Genomic DNA, 26,483 nt, shown 5'->3' on the forward strand with positions numbered 1-26,483 from the left:
GATGGCTTTATCTTCAAAGAATTTGTCCAGTTGCTCTCTGGATTTACAGCTGTTAGCCTCTACAGCCTCCTGTGGCAGTGTGTTCCAAAGGAAGGAATACTCCCTGCAAAAGTACTACCACTTTTGTGTAATTTCTGACTAATAACATTATTTCAGGCCCTCAGGTTCCTGTTTTATGACAAATAGTGACCAATTTTTCCTTATTCACGTTTCCCAGGCCATTCATGCTTTTACAAACCTCTCCCATCTATCTCCCATATGATTTCTAGGATGAGGAGTCCTATTCAATCTTCTTATAAAAGCTGCTTCATACTTTTAATTGTTCCTTCTGCCCTTCTCTATTTAGCTTCAAATGCTTCAGCTTGTTTTTTGAGATCAGAACTATACCCAGTATTTCAAGACGCATGTGGCCATGGGTTTAGACAGTGAGACGATGATAGTTTTCGTGGTGTTTATTTTGCAGTAGTTTGTCATCTTGATTGTTGTAGAGCACTGGCTTGTGTTTCCATAAACCCGAGCTCGAAGCACTGTGCATGTCTCCCATTTCTTGGCTCCTGGCTCCTTTGCTTGCCAATATATGCCAAGGACTCAGTGGAGGGAGAGGCAATGCTTATAAAGCGTACCCGCCTCTGTAACCCTCCTGAACATCAGTTATTTCTGTATGCCAAGTTGTCCATTATAGAAAGCAGATTGCCCAGTCATTGTAAACATTGCTGCTGTCCTCGCAACGTAACTCATCTCTGGCCACAAATCCCTACCACTCCAGACTCCCTTAAGAGCAGAGAAATTGAGGCTATACAGGCATGAAGGCTGAATTCTCGTTGTGTGGAGATGAGTGAATGACTCTAGAGATCTACTGTTTTAAGGGTGAGTCTTGCTTCATTCCCCAGTGTCCCCCCAAAAGAGGGGACTCCTTTTTTTTTTTTTTTCCCTGGAATGTATGTGATTCTGCTGTGTTGTGTCTGGCTTAGGATTTCAGGAGTCCACCCAGCGCACATCCAGCTCTCTCCCTGTGTTGTTGCACGGTAGCCGTTTAAAGGCAGGTCCGTTCTCTGGCTGCCTTGCTGTGACCTGTGCAGTGAGGAGGAGGCTCTGCCTTTGCAGAGGGATGCTCTCCAGGCTATGGCCGGGTTGCTGCACTTGTCCGTGGGGGCTGGCTCTGAGGCTTTAAGCACCACCGCACAGAAATGCCATTTCTAGAGAGCATGTCTGATGTTTGCTGTTTGCATCTCACCTGGGAAACACTTGCCTGCAAGAGGAAGAGTGGGCTTGGTACTGAAGTTTGAGCTCATTTGACTCCCAGGAGTTACTTGGCTGGGAAGAAGGAAGGTTTGAAAGCTCTGGAAATGAGGGAGCCTGTGGTGGGAGTCTGTTCGGGAGGGTGATGTGCTGGCAGGTACTCCAGCAAGGCTCCAGTCGTTAGTCAGTTGATGTGCACAGCCCAGGACACTCTCCTCTTCAGCTGGGTCTGAGGTGGAAAGCAAAGATGCCCTCGCTCTGGTCGTTCAATGGCTTGGGAAGACGCAGCGTAGACTTGCAGACTCAGGCATAAGCAACAGGGTCCCGGCTGAGGAAATGGGCTTGCAGGACTGTAATGGGCAGGTTGGGGTGGGCCATGCCCCACCAGTCTCATTTTGACATGTCTTCACAAACCCACAGCAAGTGAGGGCGCTGCTTCTGCAACACAGTGAAGCTCTCTTCTGTGTCCCATCCTGCCCTGGGCTGTCACTTGTTCCTCTGAACCTCCATTTCCTGCCCACGTGCCCCCAGACATCTTTGCTTGTCAGCAACAAGGGGTCAGGAGAGACACAACATTGGGCAAGCCCTGACTGAGGTGGGACTCCTCAGAGTCACCCGAATGACTTGGATGCAGAATTCCCTGTGACTTGATTGGGATGGCAACCCAAAGGCCACCTGAGCACATCTGAAAAATCTCACTGTAAATACTGTGACCTTGGGGATAAATCTCTACAAACACACCCAGAAATAAGGTGCTGACGGTGGTGCCCAGGACATCCTCATTCTGTACACGGGCAGCTGTCAGGATGTGATAAATGTGCTGATCTGTGGAACTGCTAATACAGGTAAAAGCTGTAACAATTTCTTCTGTTACTGGTGGCTTGCTTTGTTCCTCGTACTTCCATCAGCAAGTGAGATGAGCAAAGACTCCCCTTTGCTTTTTTCCAGGTGAAGATATTCACACAAGCCTTTATGGAGCAGCTGTAGATGTCAACATCAGGCTGGCCAGGAGCTCCCTGACAGTTGAGAAGACTTACCTCACGCTGTCAAACCACAGATCTGTGGTCATCCACAATCGGAGTGAAATCATAGTCCATTTCCAGTGGAAGGCTTTTGTTACTCAGGAAGAGGAAGATTATCAGAAGCTGAGGTTTGTTCCAAAGATTCATTTCAGTAAGATACACTGCCCAAGGGTAAAACTAACGTATGGCCTCAAGGGGTGTTGGTGCATTGAATGGTTTAGGACAAGTAAACCATCTAGGGCATCAGGTTACGTGTCCCTGGAGCTCAGTGCCTCCCATTCCAGCTCCATCCATACTCCAGCTGAGGATGGTGTTTTGGGGAGGAAAGACTGATTGCAATGACTGGATTTCCTCAGAGAGCAAATTTGCTTTGTGGGAGCACCAAACCACTGAGGTCCAGAGACCCCTGGCTATGGAGGGTCCATGAGGCTGAGGAGAGTGTCAGCACTCGTTACCTGGGACTGCACTGAGTAGCAGCACTTAACATAGCTGCAGGGAGCATAACTGTTACGATATTCACTGCAGCTTCTTCCACTCCAGCTTTGATAAGGTGTCAGGCTCCTTCTCCAGTAATGTGCAGGTGAAGTGCTTCGTTGGCCCAGCAAGTTGAGGCCATCCTTCTGTAGGATGTTGAATTGCCTTGCACTGTCCCGGTTTCCAGCACAACAAGGTATTTCTACCCTTCCTCAGAGACTGGGGAGAATTCGGAGGTGAAGGGTTCTGCAGGGAAGGTAGGGCAGCACAGGACAGAGCGCATTTGGGCTGCAGCAGCCTGTGTCTTCATGGTGCTGAGAGATGGGGCAGGTTCTTCAAAGGGTGTCTGTGGTGAAGCTTTGAAATTCCCGTTTCAGGCAGCAGAGAAACACTTATAGCCCGGGGAGATGAACTGGAAATGACACTTAGAAGTTTGAGTGATTAAGGGAACCCTTGTGGGACTTTTCAGACTTGCATGGGTGTAGGTGTATAGGAGTTAGCTCATAGCTGATCAGGAAACTGCCTTAAACTGGAACACTTTTTAAGGGCTTCTGAGCCCTTAAAAGATCAACATAATTAGGTCAAAAATGCCTTGAAGGCCAAAACTAGTTTTCCACTGTTCGCTATTTTTAATTACACAATGTGTGACTTCCATGCAAGCTCAGTGCGTTAAAAGAAAATCTCATTACCTTCTCTGGGCACTTGCCTGGACCATTCCTTTACTGCTCTCCTCTCGCCTGCCTGTCTCAGATTGGACCCTGAGTGATCCTCTTTCCCCTCAGAGGCAACCAGGTTTCCCCACAGTTCACTTCAACCTGATTCTTTTCCAATTACATCTGATCTCATGCCAGATTATGTCCTAGAGTCTGATCAGGATGTTTTTTTCCTCCTACTTGCAATCTCAGGGATGGCCGTAGCTCCAAGGCCACTGTCCTGCTGTCAGAGAAGCTTTTGAGATCTCAGAGCAGAGAGGACTTTTTCCATGAGAGGAGGCAGTGCAGGACCCTGCTCTGGGCTGTGACCCCAGAAGACCTGGATCATTAGAAGGTCTATCCAGGGGTTTGCTCTGTCTCCCTCCTGCAGGACTTTCTGGGATGTAATGGTGGAATTACTGTCTGTTGATGGAGGTTGAGTTGAGGGTTGCTCATCGGTGGCTGGAAGCCCTCCTCAGCGCAGCACTGTAGGTCAGCCATGGAGAAACATTTCCCACTGCACTGCAGGGGGAGGGAGCCAAAGCAAGTGGTTTTGGCGCTGGTGCCAGCCTTGGCCCGAGGCTCTGTCTGTGTACAGCTAGTAACGTCCATGACCGTATTTCCTTTTGAACTGTATTTGAATTTAGCTGGGTGATGATTGCTATCCTGTTTATACTACATTGCCTCCATCTGCTACACATGGAGCCTTCCACTCATCCCCCCAGAGTTGTCACCTGCTGGTTCTTCATGGCCAGGGACTGGAGCATGCAGAGGGGACAGCGATATGCCAGCTAGGAAGCAACTGCTCTGTAGCCGTGCTCCCTTATCTCTTGGTTGTGATCTTTAAACACTAGAATGATTTCTGCTACAGCTACCAAGTAAGGGAGAGATTAACTGCGTTCAAAGCCCTACAGAGGTGGCCAAAAAGAGGAAAAAGATAAGGTGGTTCAAGGCTAGACATAAGGGTTTGGATTCAGAGATGCTGGTCCAGACTTCTTTAGTGGGTGATGCTAGGCAAAGTCCCTTCCCCTCTCAGGGCCTCTGTTTCCATGCATATAAAGCCATTGGTTTCACCAAAGGGATGCGATGCCTGAATTCATTGGTTTGCTTTTACAGTGCTCTGGGATCCTCTGGTGGAAGGTGGGACAGGGCACAGAGAGCACATTTAGCTTGTTTATCCCTGCAGGTCCAAAGGGGAAGAAAAGAGTGATGCCAGTAGCCTGCAGCTGAAACCCAGCTGCGTCTCCCCTTGCCAGTGAAGCCCTGCAGTGGGTGCTCCTTCATCTTGATCTGCCTCCCCCAAGCAGCTCTGTGGTAGGAAAAGCCAGTTGGGGTTGTTGGTGGATTCTCCATCAGTTGTGGCAGAGACTTTGAGCCGGGAGGCTCTCGAGGGCTGCTGGCTTTCAGAAACCTCTTCTGAGCTTGTAAGCATGGAGTAAAACTACGTGCTGTGCCTGCGAACAGCAAGTGATAATCTGATCCGTTTGGACCCTGTGGCTTGGGGTCAGCCCCTTGCTGAGCTGCTGCTGTTCCTCCCCGAGCGCTTTGCTGCCCCTGCGCTCACACGAGTCTCTGCAAATACGTTGCTCATTAAATTATCTGCTTGGTTTGTCTCTCCCCGTGGCTGCAGGCTGCAGAGGCAGAAAGAGGACGAGATGGATCGTTGTCTGAGGGAGTGCAAGGTGGAGCCCACTCTCCGAGAACGCTGTTCCCTTCTCTCCCGCCCCTCCCAGAACCAGCGGGCAAAGGCGCAAGGAGACTCCATGCTTTTCTCCGACGATGTGTTCACCCTTGAGCCGCTGGTAAGCGATAGCTGAGAACCTCCCTTCCTTCTCCTCCCTGGCTGAGGTCCCTGCATCAGCTGGCTTGATGTGCCGAGAGAAAACACCAGGTTTCTAGTGAGGCTGCGAGTTTGTTGCAAAAAGCATTTCTGTGGGCTCCTGACAGAGCGAGAGGCTGCCTAAAGCTGGGCTCTGCTGCAAGGGCTATAAATTAAGGGCACTTCATAAGTGTCCTTACACTGTTGAGAGCTATCGATAATTATGAGTAAGGGCACAGCTTACACGTAGCGTATGGGGGTTAACAAAGGATATCAGAGCACTCTCAGTTCACATATTGACCTGAGAAATGAAATGGTCCTCTGTGGAAAGGAAGCCAAATTCAACCCGTTTGATCACAGACATACCAATCTCTTCACATAACCTGGATGGATACCACGTCTGAATCTCCCTTCCAGTGTCACCTGTGAGCCTGGACACAAGGCTGGCAGGTTTAAACGGACTTTTTGAGTTTCATTGCACATAGGTACATAAATTTTTTTGCTTTTTCTGTTTACGCAAGCAAAACCCCATATCCTTCAATCAGCCAGAGCCCTGGTTCTGAGTATTTGCATGGTCTGAGATGAAGAATGCCCACTGTCCGAGCAATGCAAAATCCCTTTTCATCTTGGAGTAAATCCTAGGATAATCTCAACCTCTTCTTCCTTTTAAAATAGGTGAAACTATTTTTTTTTTATTTTCAAGGAAGGGGATCATCTTCTCAGTTACTCCTATATCCCATATAAGGCTGAGAGCCACCAGTGTTGTCACAGCTGCAGTTTCACACCACTGTAGCTGACAGCAGCATGATGTGACCAAGAGGTTGTGTCAGAGTGGTGGGAATATTGTAGAGAGTGGGAGCCGATCAGCTGAGCATTAAGAGCACCCTGCGGTGTGTCAGAGCTGGTTTTGGAGTGTGTCCCAGGGCTCCTGCTGCTTTACAGTCGGACTGTGTCTCCACAACTAGCTTAGCCTGCTCTTGAGCTCCTGAAGTGCGTTAAGGTGAGGTCCAGAAGTCCGGCTGCCCACAGCGCCGAGTCCTGGTGCTCCATGTAGTGACATACGGACATAAAGTGTAGCCTGGCCTCAACTCTCGAGTGGAAACCTTTCCTGAATGGCTGTGTTAATGTTACACAGTTTGCTCTAGGACTGAATATAAGTGGGCTACTGCATGAGTCTCTCCCCTTCTGTATTGTCCAGCATTATCAACCTTTTGATTTCCATTAATTCCATTATTTATGGAACAACCAGGTTCACATTCAGTTTTACTCATGCCTGTCTTTCCCCCTGGCATATGGGTGTCTTTACATCAAATGGTAGTAAGTATTTTCTCCTCTTTATCAAATGTAGAATCTAAAAATCCACTGCTGCTGACTTCCACAACCTTCTCTCCAGTGACAGCCCTGTAACTTCTAGCTTGGGCAGACACCCTTCTTGCACTGCCATGTAAATCTGCTGGAGAGGCCCCCCAGAGATGGGACCTTGCTGCCTCAGACCTTCTGGCCAAAAGTGGCTGCTCTCTTCTTCCCACCTCTCACCCGTGATGTGTGGGAGCTCCCCACAGAAATAATGAAACCCTTGTAACAGGTGACTGGAGAAAATAATTGCTTCCAGAGGTTAAGAAGCTGGTGGAGGGAGAGTAATCTTGGAAACGCTTTCTGGGTGGGATGGCTTTGCAGGGTTTGTACAGAAGCTTTGCTGTGTCAGTGGACCATTAGCTGCCAGTATTTTCAGGTGCTGCAGTCTGTAGAAGCTGCAGCAGGTCACTTCAGTCTGTATAGGGCTAACTTGCTGATGAAAATAACAACAAAAAAGAGGAGGCATGATTTTGGAATTACCATGTGACCGAGAACTTGAGCAGTCGTCCAAGCCTATGGGAAACAAGCTGATACGCAGCTCTGACTTTCTGAGCACATCTCAAATTTGGTTTATTTTTGCATCTACACATGGTATGTCAGCAGAGGCAGCTGTGATGGAGGCCCAGGTGGCTGCCAAAGGACAAAGTCCTTGCTGTTTGCTGCATCCTCCCCCCCACAGCTCAGCTGTAAGTCACATTGCAGACCCGTGAGAGCTGACCCCTTGGAAATGGCAACCAGAGGAGAGGGAGGACGAGGACTTGTTACTGTTACACTGACCTTGACAAGTCATCGCTGTCCTGTCCTTGCCTGGTGGTGACTGCTCAGTGTCACGTGTGAACTCTGAGCTGATGGAGGTGGTCTTCAAAATGTCCAGGTTACGAAGGTGCTACTGTTGTTGATCCAGAGGTTGGGCCAGGAGGTAACAGTGTTGTTTGTTGCTGCAAATCTGCACCTCAGCTGGGGAACCAAGCTGTTCCCCATCCAGATGAGAGGCTACTGCAGAGCACTTTGGTTTTTGGTGGAAGGCACCATCTCCAGTGGGAGCCGTGGTCCATCCCACAGCTCCCTGTGGGTTCAGTTATTTATGGAAAGAGGCAGATGTTGGCTTTGGCACTGCCTTTCTCCTAAGTGCCCTGAGCTGACAGGGTGCACTTTGAGTGTCATTTTAGTACTTCTTTTGCCAGCTCTGCCTTTTGTTTCTTTGACTGCTTTGAGCAGTGATTTCTTTCCATTGACTTCCCCCTCTGCAAAGCAAAGCAGGTGATTTGGCCAGCAGTTGGTGGTTCCCAGCTTTTCAAGACCAGCTTTTTCTTACTCAAACTGGTGGAGATGTAGCAGATTCTCTGCATGTATTTATGGTTGGGCTCTTGCAGAGAGACCACTTGTGTAGCTGTGAGTCACGGTGTGCCATCCCCTCCCGTATCACCTTGCTTTATGCTGTAGCAAAGCCAGGGTACGACAGCTGGAGTGGTTGTGCTGTACCATCATACATCCACCATCTGTATTTTATGCCACCTGCCAGTTGCAGCCTGTCTGAGGCCAGAAGTGTTTCAGTCAGAAGTGTTGCAATACCATGTTCACAGCACTGCATAGTTTTACATCTGTCCTGGTTACCATCCATGGTGGTTCTCCATGCTCTGACTCAACTGCCATCCTATAGAGAACACGTAGCCCAGGCAGACCGCTGGCTCCTGAGGTGCTACTGGAGTGTGAGCCAGTTTAGTTGCTTCGTTATAGCCCTAATTTAACAAAACACCTCTACCAGATGCCAGTAAAGGTAAGAGACTTAGAAAGTTTTTTTGCAGCTGCTTCCAAACTCCCATAAATTTTGTTGATAAGTGTTGCCTGTTCCCTGCTCTTCATTGATGCTCTAAATAAAGGCTACAGGGCTGTGGTTGAAAACAAGAAATGTGACGTTTGAAGATAAATGGTTTGCTGTCTCCTTCTGTTTCAGGAGGGAGATATCTGGCCAAATTCCTCAGCTGAAATTAATGTGATCTTTAGACCCCGAGAAGCCAGAGTCTATCAACAAACGGTCTACTGCGACATCTCAGGTACGGCTCCTTTCTCCTGCTTCTGTTGCCCACAGTGGAGGCGCAAGTAGTCTTGCAGCCCACTCGGTTCTCGTGTAGTTGGTAGAAAGGATCAGTGGTCAGCAGGGTGCTGGCACGTGCCCACTGTCCCTGCGGTTTCCAGGTGGTCTCCTATCCAAGGCCAGCCCTCAGGATGTGTGGCTATCACCGATCCCAGAACAACTAAGGCAGTGAAGGGATAAGTTTTCATGCCGTGGGTTTGCCAGCATTTGCTCTGCTGCCAGGTGCCTGTAGAGGCCAAAGAGCTACAGTGGCCAGGATTCAGGCACTTGAGGCTGCTCCAGTGGGTCAGAGCATCCTTCAGACAAAGATCCCACACTGTCATCTTAGCAGGCTTATGGAAGAAAATGAGCATCTTAGAGTTTAGCTATAAGCCTTGCAGTCTCAGTTCCTTTGCAGCAAGGGGTGTGTGTATTAGCAGTATGTTTATGGCTTCTCTGACCTCAGCAGTGAGGTTTTCCATAACTGTTCAGCGTGCTTCAGGTAAGGTGTCTTTACAAAGCTGAGCTCTCGGTATCATGGTGGGCATAGGTGAGTGCTTCTCTCTGGAGATCACAAAGCCCTGTCTAATTTAGGTGCCGCTGCAGCAGGTGAGCCCTGGAGCCCCGGGCATGGAGCTGTGTATCAGGCACGGGCAGTGGCTGAGCTGCTCTGCCTGCTGGAGGCAGCTCTCAGACGTGCATACCGCCGTTAGCAGGGAGCTTCGCCTTGCCTGGGCTCGTACTTCTCGGCTCCTGTGCTCTTGTCTCCGATTGCATCAGTATAGATGGCGTATTTTTATCTTCAGTTCTGTTTCATGAGCTTTGTGCCTTCACTGAATGGATTTCAGAGCTCATCTAAGCACATGGGAAGAAATTCAGAGATTGTGTTTTAAACTCAGCATCGCTTTTTCAGGGTGCAAACTGATGGCTAAATGAGAAACCAGCCTGAGGGGTTGGTTAGAAATTAGAAGCCAGCCCCAAGGCATATCTCTTGAGGGAAGGGAAGAGTCCTGTATCTCCTCCTGGAGCACCTAGAGCTGGTCCCATCCAGCCCCGAGTCAGGGACTAGCACTGAGGCAGCCTGGACAGTCCAGGATAACAGAGGGAATTACTGTACTGAAGTGGAAATCTCTCCCCAGGCCGTGAGACCAGGCTGCCCCTGCGCATCAAAGGGAAAGGCATAGGGCCTCGGCTCCGCTTCAGCTTTGAGCAGCTGGACATCGGGAAGGTTTTTGTTGGATTAGAGCACAGCTATGAGGTGAGCAGTCGGGATTCTGAGGGGCTGGGGGGGATCCTGATGGCTCCCAGGGCAGCAGTGAACCTCGTGGACCTGTGGGATTCTGGCAACTCGGGTCATTGTGAGTAGGGAGTACTTGACATACTAGTCAAATTCGGGGGCTTTCCCAGAATCTGGATACTTCTGATGGGATCTGAAAGGTGTGTATGTTGTTTGTGAAGTCTTAATCCCTGCTTTTTGTCAACCTTCCTTGGAGATCAGCTGGGAGGCTTCATGTGAAAAAATACCCCCTTGACCCATGAAAGCAGCACTGGGACAAAAAGATAAATATTCAGAGGCTTTTGTTCCAGCCCTGGATGCAATGCACCTTTGTACCCGGGCTGTTAAAAAGCAGCTGGAACAAATTTACTGTGTTTGAACTCCAGTCCACTGCAGCCAGTTTTCGGTTAAGTGCGTGCTGCCGGTTCCTGGGAGTTGGAGGAAAGCTGTCCAGCCTCTGGCTCAGAGCTGTGTCTTGCAATGGAACTGGGAGTGCTTTCCCTTGCTGACCAGTCTCTCGCCACTCTTCAGATTTGCTGCATCTCTATGAAGAGCAAAGCATTTCTGGAAATGAAGCAAAGGAATTTTCTACATATTTGCCTCCCCCTGCCAGTGGTGTCAAGTCTTCTGCAAAAAAATAAGATAGGGCAACTGAAAGAGGTAGAAAATGAGGCAATACTTTCAAAAGTTTGACTGTGGCAGGGAAGGACACATTAAGGTGTTTTCTTACCAAAATATTGTGCTCTCTATGCATTTGTAATGGTGATACTTTATTGATTACCATTTTATTATTTTCATGACTTGAGAAAATGTGACTAAGTAGATGATACTGTTAGTGCTGTACTAAGCAGCTAGACTGGAGGTAAACCTCAGTTCAGCGTTGGATCCCTAAGTGCAATTTGTAACTGAGGTGTAAAAGACAAGAGAGGAGAGAGTAGTTTTCAGGTTACCCTTGCAGAGCTTGAATACGTGAATATTTTTAACAGCAGCTGCAAAATTAAAAAATAAGGGACATGTCTCTGCTTCTGTCTCAATTTTTCTACCAGGTTTTACAAGGACAAAAGTTAGGGAAAAGAAATCCAAAGCAGATAGTTAAGTCCATGGAAATGGCAGGATATCACCCCGCAGCAATCAGAACCTTTACCGCTTTGCTTCGGGTGGGTTTGTTGGTGCCTGACAGCGTGCTGGTACTCGCAGCAGCTGTGGGCATTTCTCGCCCAGCATGAGAAGAGCTGACTCTCAACAAGTGCTGCGGGATTGTGTCACTTGATCGAGGCAGTAGATCTCTCAAGTGTTCAACAAAATACGGCTTAGTTCTAAATTTGCAGTTTATTCTGATAACGGTAAAGTCTTAGATGGTGGCTGTGAATATTTAGGAAAGAGAAATTCTTTGGAATAGATGGAGTTGCTGTGCACCACACGCTCATCCTTTCCTGACACGTCTGTTTGAGCAAAGACTAAGAAAGTATCCCATTAAAGAAAAAATGAGAAAACTGAATTACATACCATAGCAGAGTTGGGGAGTGCTTCTGAAGTTGGCTATAGTGCTGCCCTGAGGTGTCTTCTACATGCAGTAAACTTGTTGGCTGCAACGTGTTCTGCCCTCGGCAGGATCGGACTCGTCGGGAGCAGAATCAGTTGTGTGATGATTCACTAGTAATGCTGCAACTGCCCTTCCTTGCTCTTAGGGACAGGTCTGAATCGACTTGGTGATGCTGAGCAGCTCCTCTGCACGGCAAGTCGAAGTGGGGTGCTCTGTGTCAGTGGAATAAACCCCGAGTGACTGCTTCTATGAAGCTGTCACTGCTTTGTATGAAAAACCCAAAGGCAGAACTTGTCCTGTTGCATTTTCTTTGGCTTCTGCCAAGCAGCAGCACACAGCATCTTCTGCTTTTTACAGACGTTAATTGCTTAATCAGAAGACAAATCAGCCTTCTGTAAGAAAGGAAGATTCCTTATGTATTTCCATTTTGCTTTCTTGCTGCTGCAGGTGGTGCTGTTTAACAAAGGAGCCATCGACGCTGTCTTCAACTTGGTCCCTCCAGCTACAGCTCTGGGCTCCTGCTTCACCTTCCTCCCCCAGGAGGGCATCATTTTGCCGGACGGGCTGCAAGTCATCCGGATCTCATTCAGTTCCACCATCCTGGGGGAGTTCACAGAAGAATTCAGGTTCAGTGTGAACGGATCCCCTGAGCCTGTGACCTTGACTATCAGGTGAGGAGGGTTATAGGAGCTTGGTGGGCACGTCTGTAGCTGTCTCTGGGTAATCATCTCCCACCTACCTCATTTTAGGATGAAACAGAGAAAAAAAGATGTTGTCTAAGGTCTTAGTCTTGGCTCGGATCCTAGCATCCCCACAGTAAGAGCCAGGGCTTTTTAATCTTGACTTCAGTTTGAACCTTGCAGTTGCAGCAGCAAATGAAGTGTAATTGTCTGTGAGAGGAAATCATAGAATTGTAGAATAGTTTGTGTTGGAAGGGACCTTTAAAGGTCATTTAGTCCAACCCTCTGCAATGCGCAGGGACGTCATCGACTCGATCAGGTTGTTCAGAGCCCCGTCCAACCTGACCTTGGATGTTTCCAGGGATGGGGCATCTACCACTGCTCTGGGCAACCTGTGCCAGTGTCTTACCACCCTCACTGTAAAATATTTTTTCCTTTATAACTAGTCTGAATCTTCCCTCTTTAAGTTTAAAACCATTACCCCTTCTCTTATTATGACAGGTCCTACTAAAAATCCAGTTCAAATCTTTCTTATAAGCCCCCCTGAAGTATTGAAAGGTCTCCCCGGAGCCTTCTCTTCCCCAGGATGAACAACCCCAACTCTCTGGGCCTGTCCTCACAGGAAAGGTGTTCCATCCCTCTGATCATTCTTGTGGCCTCCTCTGGACCCGCTCCAACAGGTCCATGTCTTCTGTGTGCTGAGGACCCCAGAGCTGGACACAGCACTGCAGGGGGGGTCTCACCAGAGTGGAGTAGAGGGGCAGGATCAGCTCCCTCGACCTGCTGCCACCTGTGACCATGACTCCTGTGCTCTCAATACCCAGTTTAACTTTCAAAGTCTTGGGTTCCTCTGGGAAGCAGCTTTGCCTTCATGGTTGAGGTGGGTGGCTCTGTGACTTTCCAGGACGCTGTTTGCACAGAATTTGGAAGCAGTAGGTTCTCACACGTCTCTGTGTGAGGGCCCCGGGGCTTTAAGTGACTACCCATGCTGGAAAACAGTTTGACTGGAGGTGGTACAGGAAAGGTGTGGAGATGCCTGCTGCCCAGTCCGGGTACCCAGGAACTGGAGTGACTCCTTCCTACAGGTAGCTCATTTGTCCTTGGGCCACGGCAGACAGCGGGATGGCATCAGCTTTGGGCGGTAGATGGTCTGGGCCACCCCCCCTGAACACACAGCAAGGCCAGCAGGGCTTTGGGGATGGGCCAGCCTGGGTGACTACAGCCAGAGGCAGTGTTTTTAAAATCCTCTGTTAATAATCCATCCCAAATGGGTAGCAGCAGCCTCAGCATCACCTCTCATGCTCATGGGTTGGGACAAGCTGTCCTCTTGTGCAGCCAGCGCTGTGGTACCTCCTCTCTGCAGCCAGAGCAGTGCTGACGCGGGAGACGGGGAGCTCTGCGGCAGGTGCTGTCCCACGGACTCGGGCATCATCCCATGGGCTGGTGCCACGGCAAAAGATAATCCTCACCAAGCAAAGGGGAGAAGGGGGAAAAAAAGCTGATGACAGGAGAGGCAAAGCTCACTTCTCAGGACTGCAGCAGCATGCAAACTTGTCCCAGCTGGTCTTTAACGACGGGCTGGTGGGATGACATGGTGTAGGCAGGAAGGCTGGTGCTGGGTGCTCTGGAGCTGTGGGGCTGGCTGTGCCTCCTCAGCAACCAGCTTCCTGGGCTGGTGCTGCTGGGAGGCACTAGACAAAGGCAGTAAAGCAGTGGGAGGAATCTGCGGTTGACTTTACCAATAAGGTGAGGGAAATAGATAAAAAAGAACAAAAAGGGTATGACTTTGCAAGAGAAGAGTGGTGAGTAGGTCTGTTGACCTCAGTAGAGAAACAATTACGTTGGCTTTGTGTTTGGAGGGAAAGTGCTGCTTTTTTTGGAAATCAAGAGGGAACATTTCACAATCAAATAATTTATTCTCCTCTGTCCCTCCCCCAAATTGGTCACGGGGTGTTATTGCATGAGCAGCTTTCTCCTTGAGCAAGGGCAGGTTTTGCTGGTAAGGCTGCACTTATCACAGGTAGAATACAGTACTGCTGCCTCTGCCCCGCAGTGGCCTTGCTCCTGGGGAAGGAAGGAAGGAGCTGTCAGAGGGATGGTTGTGTTTTGGCTTCCCCACAGCCAAATGAAGTGGTCCTTTTTTCCCCAGTGATGCCCTGGCTCCCAGTGCCCAGCACGCCCTCCCCTTCTCTGTGGCCACTCGCTGCCCTGTTTGGCCAGCACCCCCCTGGGCTCAGTGCAGACCTTCTGTCTCAGTGAAAGAGGATTGCTGGTCCTTTTTTATTTATTTCTTCCCCATCCTTGTACTCCTCCTCCCTGGATGGTGGCTCCTATGCAGCCCATCTGATGGCACCGCAGCACACCCGCCTGCTCCCATGCAGCTGTCCCTCAGCAGCAATTCCCATTGCAGTCCTCTCCTCCCTGAGATGGCATCTGCCTCCTTGAGCTCTGTCTTGCCTTTTTCAAGGATCCCTCTCCAGCCCTTCTGTCATTCTCCAGCCCCACAGCTCAAGCTGTTTGTTTTCAAATGCCCTTGAGATGTCCACCCACCAGATCCAGCTGAGCCTCCCTCTTCGGAAGGTTTTGTGCACTGGATTTCGTCCTCCATGGAGAAAAGCTTCTGGTTCTTTTGAACGGAGGCGAGCTGGCTGGTGGGACACTGGGCTGCAAAGGAAGGAACAGGGATGAGAGTTCAAGCAGTTCCTCTCCCGCCTTGTGTTATCCTTCCTACTCTGCCAGGACCCTGATCTCCCTTCACGCATGCATTACTCAATGCTACTGTAAAACACAGTTGTTGCCAAAACCACTGCCTTTTCCCCCATTCTCTTGCAAGCTGTACTGTTATCAGCTCTGGGTTGGCTCCTTGGCTGAGCCTTCTGGACAGTCATTCCAGTTTAACTTCCTAGAGCACAGATTCGGTGCACTCAGCAGAAATGGCAGTCATTTCCCCACTTGCCTGGCAAGGCTCATCCTTGGCAGTTTCCTGGTGTCATCCCGAGTCGTGGCTGGTTTGGAGGTAGTTTTCCATCATCTCCTGACAAATGCTGTGACAGAAAGCGTGTCTGCTCCCTTTGCTCCATCTAGAGTAAGCTGTTAGGGCTTGGGAGGTCAAGTCTGGTTGTGTGAGGTCCCTGGAGAAGGAACTTCACCATCAGCAGGGATTTGGTACCTGACTCATTCTTAGGAGCTGATTCAGCTGCAAGAATCGAGAAGTAGTGTTGGATTGAAACTCCTGAAAGTCAGTTTTTGAGTGCTCTTTGACTGTGCAGTCAGAAGGTGCCAAGACCATAGGTGATTATTCGTTACTTAGAAACCAACCTTATGAGGTGCTGGATGCTTGTTTCTTTGGTGTTTGGAAAGGGATGCTGGAAATGGGACAGCACGGATGGACGCAGGTCCCTCCTGCGGGATGCTGGGGTCTGTTCATGTGCAGAACATGTGGATAATGACAGTGGCAGTCCTGTGAATAAAATGAGAAGGCACTGTTCACTGTGGCCCTTGATTTTTAACTGAGGCAGAGCTGACATTGATTGTCATCAACCATGAAGTCAATTACTGAATGTTGTGCAGCTTCAAGTACTGATTTCAGTGGATGTGAGTGAGTTTTGGAGTTTGGAGCCTGTCTGCTGAGTTTAAGGATGGGCGAGGTGGTGTGGTGGGTTCAGGACACCCGTGTTCGGCGGTTTAAGACTGTTGCTCTTGGATGTGTCAGCTGGTGCACTGGTGATAAGCTGATACTTCCCTCCAAGATTCAACTGTCCGCTGTGTAGAACTGTTGCTGCTCTTCTCAATGGATGTTGGGGCTCCCCTGGATTCATGCCCCAAAGTCCTGCATGTGTAATGATTGTGTGGATCAGGTCTTCTGAGGAAGGTGTTCATATACTCCATGGAAACACCAGTTCCAGCTAAGAAATACCAAAGCAGGGAACCTGTGGCTGGGAAGGCTGGTTACAATGAGTCCCCTTTTGTGTGGACACCTCTGTCCATCACATTACGGGTGGGGAAACCGAGGCACAGAGCCATCACGTGTTCAGGGACCTTCATGGGGCCAGCAGCAGCATGGGGGCACACCCTGCCGTGGTGCCCTGAGCCTCAGCAGCAGCTGTTGGCTGCTGACCACTTTGCTTTGGCTGCCTGCTGTCCACATGGGTGCTGTGCTGAGCACAGGGGTGACAGGTTGATTTGAAACCCACCGTGGTTCCGAGAGCAGCTTTTACCCACCCGAGCGATAAGGAAAGCTGAACGCTTTGCCATTCTCTCTAACCGAGCCAACGCCTCCTCTGCCTGTCTTTGTCCTTGCAGGGGCTGTGTCATTGGACCGACTTTTCATTTCAACGTCCCTGCCCTCCACTTCGGTGATGTCTCCTTTGGTGAGTGTGCCCTGGGCTTGGGCCATGGGTTGAGAGCTCCGTGAATTACCAAAATGGAGCACTTTAACGTAAGATTATCTGTCACTTGTGTTCCTCCATAGCAGCCTTCAGGGTGTTAAAGCCAGGGCTGCTGGTTGCTTAGGCGGTCTTGTGCCATTGTGAGATCAAATAGGACCAAAGGAATAGAAAGTCAGTAATTTCTGGTGTCCTCGTAGTCTGTTCAGCCCCAATCTCCCAATCCTTGGCAGCAGAATGACTGTGAAAGTCCTTGTCCCAGAAGGGCCCAGGGGATGGGACTGCAGCAGAAGGGAGTTTAAGCCACGTACTGGCCTGTAGCTGCTCTGGGTAAATGTTCCTGTTGCAAGGCAAGGATACCATTTACCTGCCTGACCTTCAGTGCGACATGTTAATTAATGCTGTGAGGGCCCCTCGTCGTCACCCACCAGGTAACATGCCCAAGCCCTGAATCAGGCACTGATGTCCTCGGACCATGGGCTCCTCCTTCCCCACCACAAGCCCAGCTCTGCTGACAGAGCCGGGGGCTGAGCATCCAGAGCGTCTCCGTTGAAACGCAGATTCTGGTTCTCCATCTCAGTCTCACAAAAGGCTTTTTACTGAGATGATCTGCAGTTTAAATGTGAAATCAATTGTGGATTGACTGAAGGGCCATTATCATTCTGTGCCCAGGATGTCTCTGTGTTTTCAAGCTGTTCATGGACTTTTTAAGAAGACTCATTACCTTTCCTGAGCCGCTTCTCCCCTCCCTCCATCACCACTCTGCCACTTCTTTATTTTCTTTTGAATAAAACAACAAGGAACACACCAGGCAGAAATGTGGTTATGTAATAGGAGATTCATCCTCCTTAATCTCATTTCATTAATAAGGCCTTTTCAGCTGAAGGCAGCTATTGTATTTTTGCTTCTTTTAACTGCGCTGCTGACTGTTGACCTGTGTCTGGCGACTTTGGTCTTGTTTGGGACTGTGAAGTCTGTGTTTGTCCTTTTTGTGCCCCTCCTGCCTCCCTGCTGGAGTAACTGCTGGAGGTGGGCAGTGGTCACTGTTGTTGGACATGGAGAAACTCCCTGCTGTGGCTGCAGTTGGTTTTTCTCCCCGTCTGTATTCAAAGGACGCTTGGTAAGCAGGCCACGGGAGATGTCTCCTTCTCGCAGAGCTGGCCAGCCAAGCCAGATGTCCACGCCAGAGCAGGTCTCTGCAGAACACCCCACCAGGTGTGGTTGTGTCACTGGTTTTCCATGAGGGAAGGCGAGTATCACAGCTAAAGTGATGTCGACCTTTGCGGGCCAGTGTGCAGTGTGGAAGCCATGTCCCATTCGTTAGGGAAGGTGGAACATGGCTCCTGCTGATTTCTGAGCAAGCATCAGGTTTGCCTCCAGTGCGGTGGGCTGGGAGTTGTCATGTGCTCAGTCTGGTAGCCCCAGACAGGAGATGCCTTAAGGATCCTGCCTAGAGAAACTGCGTTAGAGTGCTTTGCATCATGCTGTCGTTCCCAGTTTCATCCTTCCTTTCTTTTACCGTAGCTTCTCCTCGATGACTTTATATACTGAAAACTGTAGGAGTGTTCGCAGAGTTCACAGGGCATTTTACGGGTTGAATTTTCAGAATAAATGGTCTGTCTGGATGGACACTTGTAAGTGAGAACTAATTGGTGCTGGTTTGGGGGCAGGTGAGAGAGCTCCTCACAGTTAGAGAGAGAGAAACTTGTGGTGTTCAGCATCGCTAAGAGTGGGCATTTCCAAGGAAGCAATCTCTGTCATCAGCGTAAAAGGGAACTTAAGTGACAATTAATTCCTTGCGTAGCTTCTCAGTTAGCTGTACTTCAGATTGAAAAGAGCTGAACTCCAAACCCAGTTTTATCATAACAGGCTATTCACACCAGGAATCACAGGACAGTTGGTGCATAAATTCATATTTGTGTCATTTTCCCAGGCTTTCCTCACACCTTGTCGTGTCGCCTCACTAACACCTCCTTGGTGCCCCTGACCTTCAACCTTCGCATTCCTGGGGACGGCTTGGGAGAGCCCAGTGTCAGCAGTTCTGTTCAGATGTCAGACAACACTCGCCTACTCCGGAGAAAGGGAGCCCAACATCGCCTCAGGCCAACCGAATTTACCATAAAGCCCTGCAGAGGGACCGTCCGCCCCCTGGGATTCCTGGATATCCAGGTATGGGAAGAATCCAGCCATACGTGCTCAGCGGGTGGAGCTGGAGCTTCTCTGAGGGATGAGAGGGCTTTAGCACTGCTAGCTTTGAGTTTAACGCGGGTAAGATACCTGCACTAGTGTTAGGCTTTTGTTAGCTGCGTTACTCCGGGGCTTTTCTGAAGGACCACTGCTTTGTTTCCAAAATCGTAAGCTGAAGATCATGTACCGTATGGTCAAGGACAGAAGCCATTCATATGTTTTTGAGAGCTGCTTTGAGCAGTTTCTTTGATTTAAAGTGGGCAGAGGAAGGATAAGGACAGAAGGTGGCTGTTAAAAAGAGAGATGTCATTGTATAAAGCAGTTTGCTTTTCTTTCCGGTCTTATTTCTCCTCTCCTGATGAGCAGAATGAGTTGTATTCACTGCGGTGATCTCCAGTGGGGACTGGAAAAGCTCTGGCAGCCATGAACTGCACAGCACCTGCTGGGCTGCATTTTGCCCTCAGCTTCCCAACGTAAAGCTGAATGTTGAAGTCAACAGATTGCCTCTGCATTTATGCTGTTGTAGTTGAGATTAAAAATTAGTCCCTTAATTTTAATACAGTGGTGAGTAGAGCATTAATCTAATCGTGCTTACGTATGCCCTGGTAAGTGCAAGGTGTATTTAACAAAGCAGATTTGTCAGAAGGCTTTTGTTACTCCCAGCAACTGTGCTCTGTACATGGACCAGCAGAAGAGTTAGGGCAAAATCCTCCCTTTCCTGCCCGTGGAACGAGAACCGGAGGACAGCACATGTGGACGATGGCTTTTGGGAGTGATGAAGTGTTTGATGCTCTTCTCTTCCCCCAGGTCACCCTGTGTTCCAACACTGTGAAGAGCTACGAGCTGGCACTGGTGGTGGACGTGTGCGGTGTTGGCAAGGCGGTGTCGGCGCTGCTCCTCACAGCCAGGTATCGGCGCTTTCCTTGCAGCTCGTCGTCTCTCCTCGTGCATCCAGCACCACGCTGCCTTGCACATGGTTTGCTGGCTGCATCTCCAAATGACAAGTGTTGCTTAATGAGCTAGTTCTGCCCAGCTAGGTGTGAGACCGGCAGTGTTCTGAAAGCAGCACCTGTGCTCCACGGGCAGGCATGGCCCTGAGCCTTTTTCTAAGGGGAACAGTAATTATATTCATTATGGGCCTGGTTTTTGGTGCTTGAGGTGTAATAAATTTCCAAAGGGCCATCTTTCCTCCTTCCTGCAAGTGGTGGACTTGTGCTGGGTTGCAACCAAACTACAACATTCATTTGGGCCGCAGTGAGCAGCCTGCTGAGAGCTGGTGTCTGGGTCAGTTAATGAAGGTGCATGCGAATGGGAAAGGGGCTTATGGCAGGACTGGTGAGGGAAAGCTCAAAGCACGACCTTATGAAGGGGAAAATAGTCCTTGATGTGGAAGGTGAGCTCAGGTTTCTCTGCTTCCCTCTGGTTCTTTTGAGCATTAATGTTCTCAGACTGAAGCCAAAAGTTGTTCTTGCTGCAGCCAGGTTCAATGCTGTTGTGCTGCAGTGGGTGTCGGTTTAATTACAAGAGGGATGAGTTCACTGTGCTGTTCCCTCTCCCAGGCAGAGTCATCCAGTCAGTGCCTGGGCTGCAGTTTTGTAAAACAAGTGCAAATGGGGACAGACAGTGCATGGAGCCGTGGGGGTGCAGGAGCTGGGAGAGGGTGATCCCCCACTGCCTAAGGCAGGGGGTGGCTTGTGCCCTCCCTCGCTGGGGCAAAGGGCTGAGTTCTCAGGCAGGGCAACAGCGGTGTGGGAGAGGAGGGAGTCGTTTTCACTGAGACACTGGAGTCTTGTGCTCTTTGCGCCTTGGTGAGCGCTGGTCCTCGGTGGGAAGGCTCCCCCAGAGCTCACGCCTTGCTGGGACTGTTGGGAGGGTCCTTGCAAGCCTCCTGGGGCAAAGAGCGGGCAGAGCTGATCAGGCAGCTCTGGGACAGGGCACTATGTGCTACCTGGGCACTTGGCGAGGCTGAGTCCCAGGGTTTTGCCCCACCTTTACAGGAGGTGGTTGAGTCAGAAGAAGTTAAAGGCGATTTATCGCTGTAGGGGTATTAAGTGTCTATTTGACAAATGTGTTATGCTCTATTTCACACTACTTGGGGAGTAAACGACCTCTACATTCTCTCGGTATCTCTAATTCCCTCTTGGTCATCTCTTTGCCTAGATGCGTGGTTCCTCCACTGCGAGTGCTCAACCCCGTCGTGATGTTTGGACGGTGCTTTCTAAAATTCCCTTATCAGCAGATGCTGACCCTTGTGAACGACAGCGATCTTCCAGGCTGCTACAGGGTTCTCCCTCAGGTTTGGCATTGCATCCGCCTCCTGCCCTCAGATGTTATCAAGGGGTTTATCAGGGAAAAAAGGGGTTTTGGATAAGACCTTGCTGGTTTATATTCAAACCTAAAGGTTGCTGAGAAGAGGAAGCTACCTGAATATAAACTTCAGGAAGCAGTTAAATAGGAACCTACCTGAATATAAACTTCAGGAAGCAGTTTAAACTTTTTAGGAAGCAGTTTATATTCTAGTCTTTGGGGTGCTTTCATGCAGGAGAACATAGAGGGTTGTGAAAAGCTGCTGCAAGGAGGCTGCCAGCACAGGAGTGGGTGTTTGTGGGTGCAGCAGCTTTTGGCCCCCCTGAGGACGCTAAGCCCATACAAGTCTTGCATCTTGCTTTGTACCTTTCTGCTTTCTCCTGGGGATTTTTGAAAATGTGTGTGAATTGCCATTGTGTAGATGTTGAGGAGTTCAAAGTTTCCTCAAAGGTCACTCCTGTGTGTTGCATTTGACTCTGTCCCTTACAGGAACACAAGGAGGATGCTTCTGTGTGGTACTCCAGCCCCGTGCCGTGGGGGATTGTCCAGCCTCGCGGCTCGGTGGAGGTCCCATTGACCCTGGAGGCCCAGGTGACAGGAGAGCAGGACACTGTTGCTCATGTTGCAGTGTTTGGGAGTGAAGAATCCCCTCTGGTGAGTTCCAGGGGACGTGGGCCTTTGTGCGACTCATCTTGGTGGGCTGTGAAGCGTAAGGCAGGGTTGCTAATTCCGGGGATCCTTCCCGGGAAAGCAAGAACTTGTAATATATGCTGGTGTGGACAAGGAAAGAAGGAGTTTGTGGCATACGCAACAGCTAATGCCTGTGAAACAAAGAGCTTCACTCCACAGTCAGAACTGAGTATAACTGTTCAGCAGGGATTCTTTATTCGCAGCTGGGCAGCGCTGGGGATTGCTCCACCATGAGTGCCACACTTACTAACAAAACTCTCTGACTAATATACACAAAAAGCATACACATGCATCAGCTTCCTAGAAAAGACAGTCTTGTGCTAATGGGTTCTTAGAACTCATTTACATAGTCTGAGCGTGCGTAGTAAAAATAGAGTGAGGGTCTTCTCCCCCCCTTGGTGGTCCACATCATCTTCCTCACACTGTCTGCTAGCTGAACTTTAGGTTTCCCATGTCCGTACATGGTCATGGAGTGACCTCATCCCTCCTTCGGCTCCTGTTTGTTTCGAGGGGGTTGGTTTAAACCAGCTTCCAGTCGCTTTTCTTGACACTGGCGTCTTCTCAGGCGCTTGTCTTGCATTTTTAGGTCCCTGTTATCAGGGATGTACTCAGGGAGTTTGCCAGACTGTGCAAGGCCTGTTTTATCTCCACTAGGCAAGGAGTTACAGGTTTCAAGATGTTTTACAAGTGGGTAAGATGTCAGAGGGTAGGTAGGAAAAGAGTATAAATGAAATTATATACATTGCAGTAAAATACGAGAAAAATAAAAGCTAGTGAAACACAAGTGATGGTTAACGTTAAAACTAAACGTCCTACTTTACTGGTTTCTATACATTAACAAGGTCAGGAGGTCTTGTAATTTCAAGTATACTTGCAGCCACTTCCCTTCACCTAGAGAAGAGGAAGGATGTATCATCCTAGGTGGTAATCTAAGTGTCCGACACAGCATTTAATTACGGTAGGTCAGACGGGATAAGAAGGCCAGTCTGAAGCCCAGAACAACCCCTGGGTCTCATACTCTGCTGTGCTGTTAGATGAACAGCACTGGTGCTTCGTTAGGCCTTTTGTTCAGGAGCACGCAGGGACGTCCCTGAATCCTGCTAAAGCAAGCGCTGTGTGAGAGGCCATGCTGAAAGTCAGGCCCATCACTCTGAGAAACATCCATCATATCTCTTTGCCAGAGCCCCAGCCAAAGACTCATGAGTCTCCGCACCGCTTGCACCTGGAGCACAGAGACTCTTTTTTCTACTAAGTTTGGAAATGGATGAGGCAAAGCATTCCTGGACTAAAGCCTCCTGAAAGATGATGTTCACATTTAGGCATACACAACAGCAGCAATGACAACAAAATGTAGGCAAGAGAATGTTGTCTGTAGTGTCCTGGCTTCATCTAGCTGAAATCGAGAACAAATATAGTTAATTAAACTTTAATTTAAAATGATATCAACTTTTGAAGCAGCTGTTTCAAAACGTCTTCTCCTCTCTCTGGGCATGAAAGAGGATGTCAGAGGGTTCCTGGGAACCTTAAGCTTTCTGTAACAAAGAAAGGCTGACATTTTGAAAGTTGTTACAGGGATTTAAACTTTTAATAAAACAAGTGGAAATGATGCTACTAAATCTCCTGAATGCCTCCTGAATGTTTTTAATGATGTGAGGAGGTGGTTTAGCCAAGGGATCCACATTCCTCCTCCAATAGTCTGTGCCAGTTCTGCAAGAACAGAACTTTTGGGTCTCAGACTGTCAAAAGAAAACAATACTGCTTGAATGATGTAATTAATAATTAATGCCCATTATCCACATAATACCAGGAATACACGTATGTGCAAATCAGAGGCAACTAACTTGCGTGATCTCTACTCTAAAGGGCCTGCTTTGCCTCTGACTTGTGCTGGCTTTCACAGGTGTAGCTTTGGGACTAAAGTCTGTGTCCACACTGTCCAAGTGTGCTGTGCAGCAGCAGAAGTCAGGGAGGGTGGTCTGGGGCAAGACTGAGCAGTAAAAGGAGTGGGAGCAGGCACAAGGTAGAGGAAGGAGAGTTGACAGTGTGGAGGAGGTGTGAAAAACCAAACACGGGAAACAGGATTTCTTTATCCCCTGATAACGGGAGCTTGTGGCTTTCAGATGGGATCAGTCCAGATCCCACACTTGCTCCAGGCCTTCTGTTTCGGTTTTACAACACTGAAAAAACTTCAAACAGCCATAATTATCCCCCAGTCTAGGAGTACCCTTAGAGCTGTCTAATCATTTTAAACTTTCTCTGTTGGTTTTTTTTTTGATCTTTCCTACCCTCTTTCTGGAGCAGAAAATCCATTTAGTGAGCACTGGAGAAGGACCAGTTGTCTATGTGCATCCAAGTAAGATAAATTTTGGCAGTATCCAAGTTATACAAGATGCTTCCCGAACTCTCCATCTCTCCAATCAGAGTGTCATCCCTGCATCCTTCAGGGCAAAGATGGTAAGTATCTGTGGGGCTATTTTCTAACAAAAATGACTGTCAAGCAACCTGTGACTTGATTTTTATATGCAACATTTGCATACCACTGTATGATTGAGAAAGCAACGTATTCCATCCCAATGCAGCAAGAGGAGCCTGGCTCTGGGGGCAGTTTTAGCTGGGGGACCCCTCAGTAAAACAGAGAATTTGCATAGATGTTTGAGCAGAAATGAGTCTGGATCATTTTTGCAAGTTCTCCCTTTATTTTGTGGAAAGTATTTATCTCTAAGAGTCATGTGTTTGGAGCTCTGAGACCAAGAGAACGCTGTGGCCCTTTGCTCCTGAAAGGGCATGGGTTTCCACACGGTTTCCCTGTTAGATCTGCATTTGCTTTCTGTCGAACTGCTGTTAATGATAGAGACTAGGGTGTGAGGTCTGTCCTCAAACTGCTCGCAGTGAGGTGAGTTTCACACCTACTGGGGGTCAAACCAGTTGCACAAGAATGTACGTGTAAGGGTCGTGTACCTACGGTGGACTCTGTCGCATTGCAGAGCACCTCTGGAGACTGGCTGCAGAAAAAGGCTCTTTAATTCATGGAGGCTGCGTAGTGTGAGAAGCTGCACAGCCAAAGGAGGTTGGGTTGCTGCCTGGCAGGGGGAGCAGGGCTGATGCAGCCAGGACAGGCTCGTGTGCTGAGGCTGGGTGGGGTGTGCTCCCCACTGGAGGGGGGATCTGTGAGGGGCTTGAAAACGGGTTCAGAGGAGGTTTGTTCTTCTCCATGCTAGGTGGGTCAGACTTCTGGGGCTGGTTAGCCCAGACCTGGCACTGTGGACTTGGTGTTGTGGATGGAGCATCAGGCAGTGTGTGAGAGTACAGGCTCAGCCCCCTGGGCCAAGGAGGGGGCTGAATTTCCCCCGTGCTGCTTTTCCAGCTGTTTGGGGGATAAATGTAACCTCAAAGTGGGGGATTCCCAGGGCAGCTTGCTTTGATTCCACAATGAAAACCTGCTTTCCATCTCTGCAGAGAGCAAGCCACCTGGGGTGGGTGGTATTGGTGTATGAATGATGGGGTTTGCGTGCTCATACCAGGCACTGACCTGCAGAGCTGCTCAGGCACTGCTGTCCCGGTCACTCCCTCCCCGGGCAGCTTGCGGTGTACCCGGGGGGCTCACAGGGTATATCGGCCTCTGCATTGCCTCATAACTTTAGTCCTTCCTTTTCCTGCACCCCACAAGAGACCAGGGTCCATGGTTTCCATGCTAAGTTAGTGTTTGGCTTGTCTTACAGACTGACAAATGCTCGCGCTGGAGGATTGAACCCAGTGAAGGAGTGATTCCCCCCGAGACAGAGGTGTCTGTGTCTGTCATAGCGAACTTGGATGACACGGAGAAATTCAAGGACGAGGTGAACCTGTTCATAGAGAACAGCCACACCTACGTTATCCCCGTCCGGGCTGTTGGCATTGGCACCATGATTGTCACTGACAAACCCTTTGCGCCGGAGCTCAACTTGGGACCCCACTTCAGGTAGGGGATCTCTCAGCGTCTTCTTCTGGCGTGGGCTCAGCAAGAAGGAGTTTTGCTGTAGTCCTTCAGGCTAGTTGTTCTTCAGCGCTCAAGGTCCTGGCTCTGTTTTCCTGAAGCCACAGGGCTTCCTTTAGAAACCTTCTATGGCCATTTGAAAGTTGTTAGATACCCTCAAAAGCCACCAAAATAGAAACCAGCTGTTAAATTGTCACTGACTTGTCTTTAGTTATAATACATATATCTCCTCACTTTTTCAAATAAAGATTTGGAGGAAAACAGCAGGTCCTGGAAGCCTCTGGGTGGAAAATGCTACATTACAAGTATAAACATATTTCCCTTTGCGATAATGTTGCTTGTTTTTCCCTTCACTATGGAGTATCATCTCGCAACAGCGGAAAACCTTGGTGGTAGCTTGTTAGCAGGTCCTTGACTAAATTAATGGTGCTGTTTTGTTTGGCCTCTGCCTGCAGTCCTGGAGGAGCAGCAGAATTTCTTTGCCCCGTACCATCCCTCAGTTTGCTCGCCTTCCCCATCTCCCCTGCCAGGCTGCTCTTTATTAGACGCAGTCGCTCTTTCCTCGTTTCTCCCACCTTTCCTTGGTGTCACCGCCACAGCGGCAGCCTGAGGCACGGGCAGGCGAGGGTGGCTGCAGGACCAGCTCTGAAAGGGAGAGGAGGAGAAGCCCACTGAGTTTGGGCGGCATAAATGGAAAGTGTAATTAAAGAGCTTAGCTCAAAGGAGGGGAGTCACTGGTCCTAACGCCTGTGTCTGAAACCAGGCG

At 49.3% G+C, this 26,483-nt stretch overlaps 1 protein-coding gene across 1 annotated transcript in view; it reads left to right on the forward strand.

The window, feature by feature from the left end:
- Positions 1 to 25,706, forward strand: part of LOC141947313 (hydrocephalus-inducing protein homolog) — a 51,727-nt gene extending 26,021 nt beyond the window's left edge. Inside the window, exons 7-19 of the mRNA XM_074878286.1 lie at positions 2,188 to 2,389; positions 3,997 to 4,017; positions 5,067 to 5,229; positions 8,557 to 8,656; positions 9,816 to 9,934; positions 11,943 to 12,166; positions 16,478 to 16,545; positions 18,494 to 18,729; positions 19,555 to 19,655; positions 20,908 to 21,043; positions 21,544 to 21,708; positions 24,046 to 24,198; positions 25,464 to 25,706. Of these exons, the coding sequence (XP_074734387.1) occupies positions 2,188 to 2,389; positions 3,997 to 4,017; positions 5,067 to 5,229; positions 8,557 to 8,656; positions 9,816 to 9,934; positions 11,943 to 12,166; positions 16,478 to 16,545; positions 18,494 to 18,729; positions 19,555 to 19,655; positions 20,908 to 21,043; positions 21,544 to 21,708; positions 24,046 to 24,198; positions 25,464 to 25,706 (1,931 nt within the window). The remainder of the gene's footprint in view (positions 1 to 2,187; positions 2,390 to 3,996; positions 4,018 to 5,066; positions 5,230 to 8,556; positions 8,657 to 9,815; positions 9,935 to 11,942; positions 12,167 to 16,477; positions 16,546 to 18,493; positions 18,730 to 19,554; positions 19,656 to 20,907; positions 21,044 to 21,543; positions 21,709 to 24,045; positions 24,199 to 25,463) is intronic.
- Positions 25,707 to 26,483: the final 777 nt, after the last annotated feature.

Source organism: Strix uralensis, chromosome 9, assembly GCF_047716275.1.
Source record: "Strix uralensis isolate ZFMK-TIS-50842 chromosome 9, bStrUra1, whole genome shotgun sequence".
Lineage (NCBI taxonomy): Eukaryota > Metazoa > Chordata > Aves > Strigiformes > Strigidae > Strix > Strix uralensis.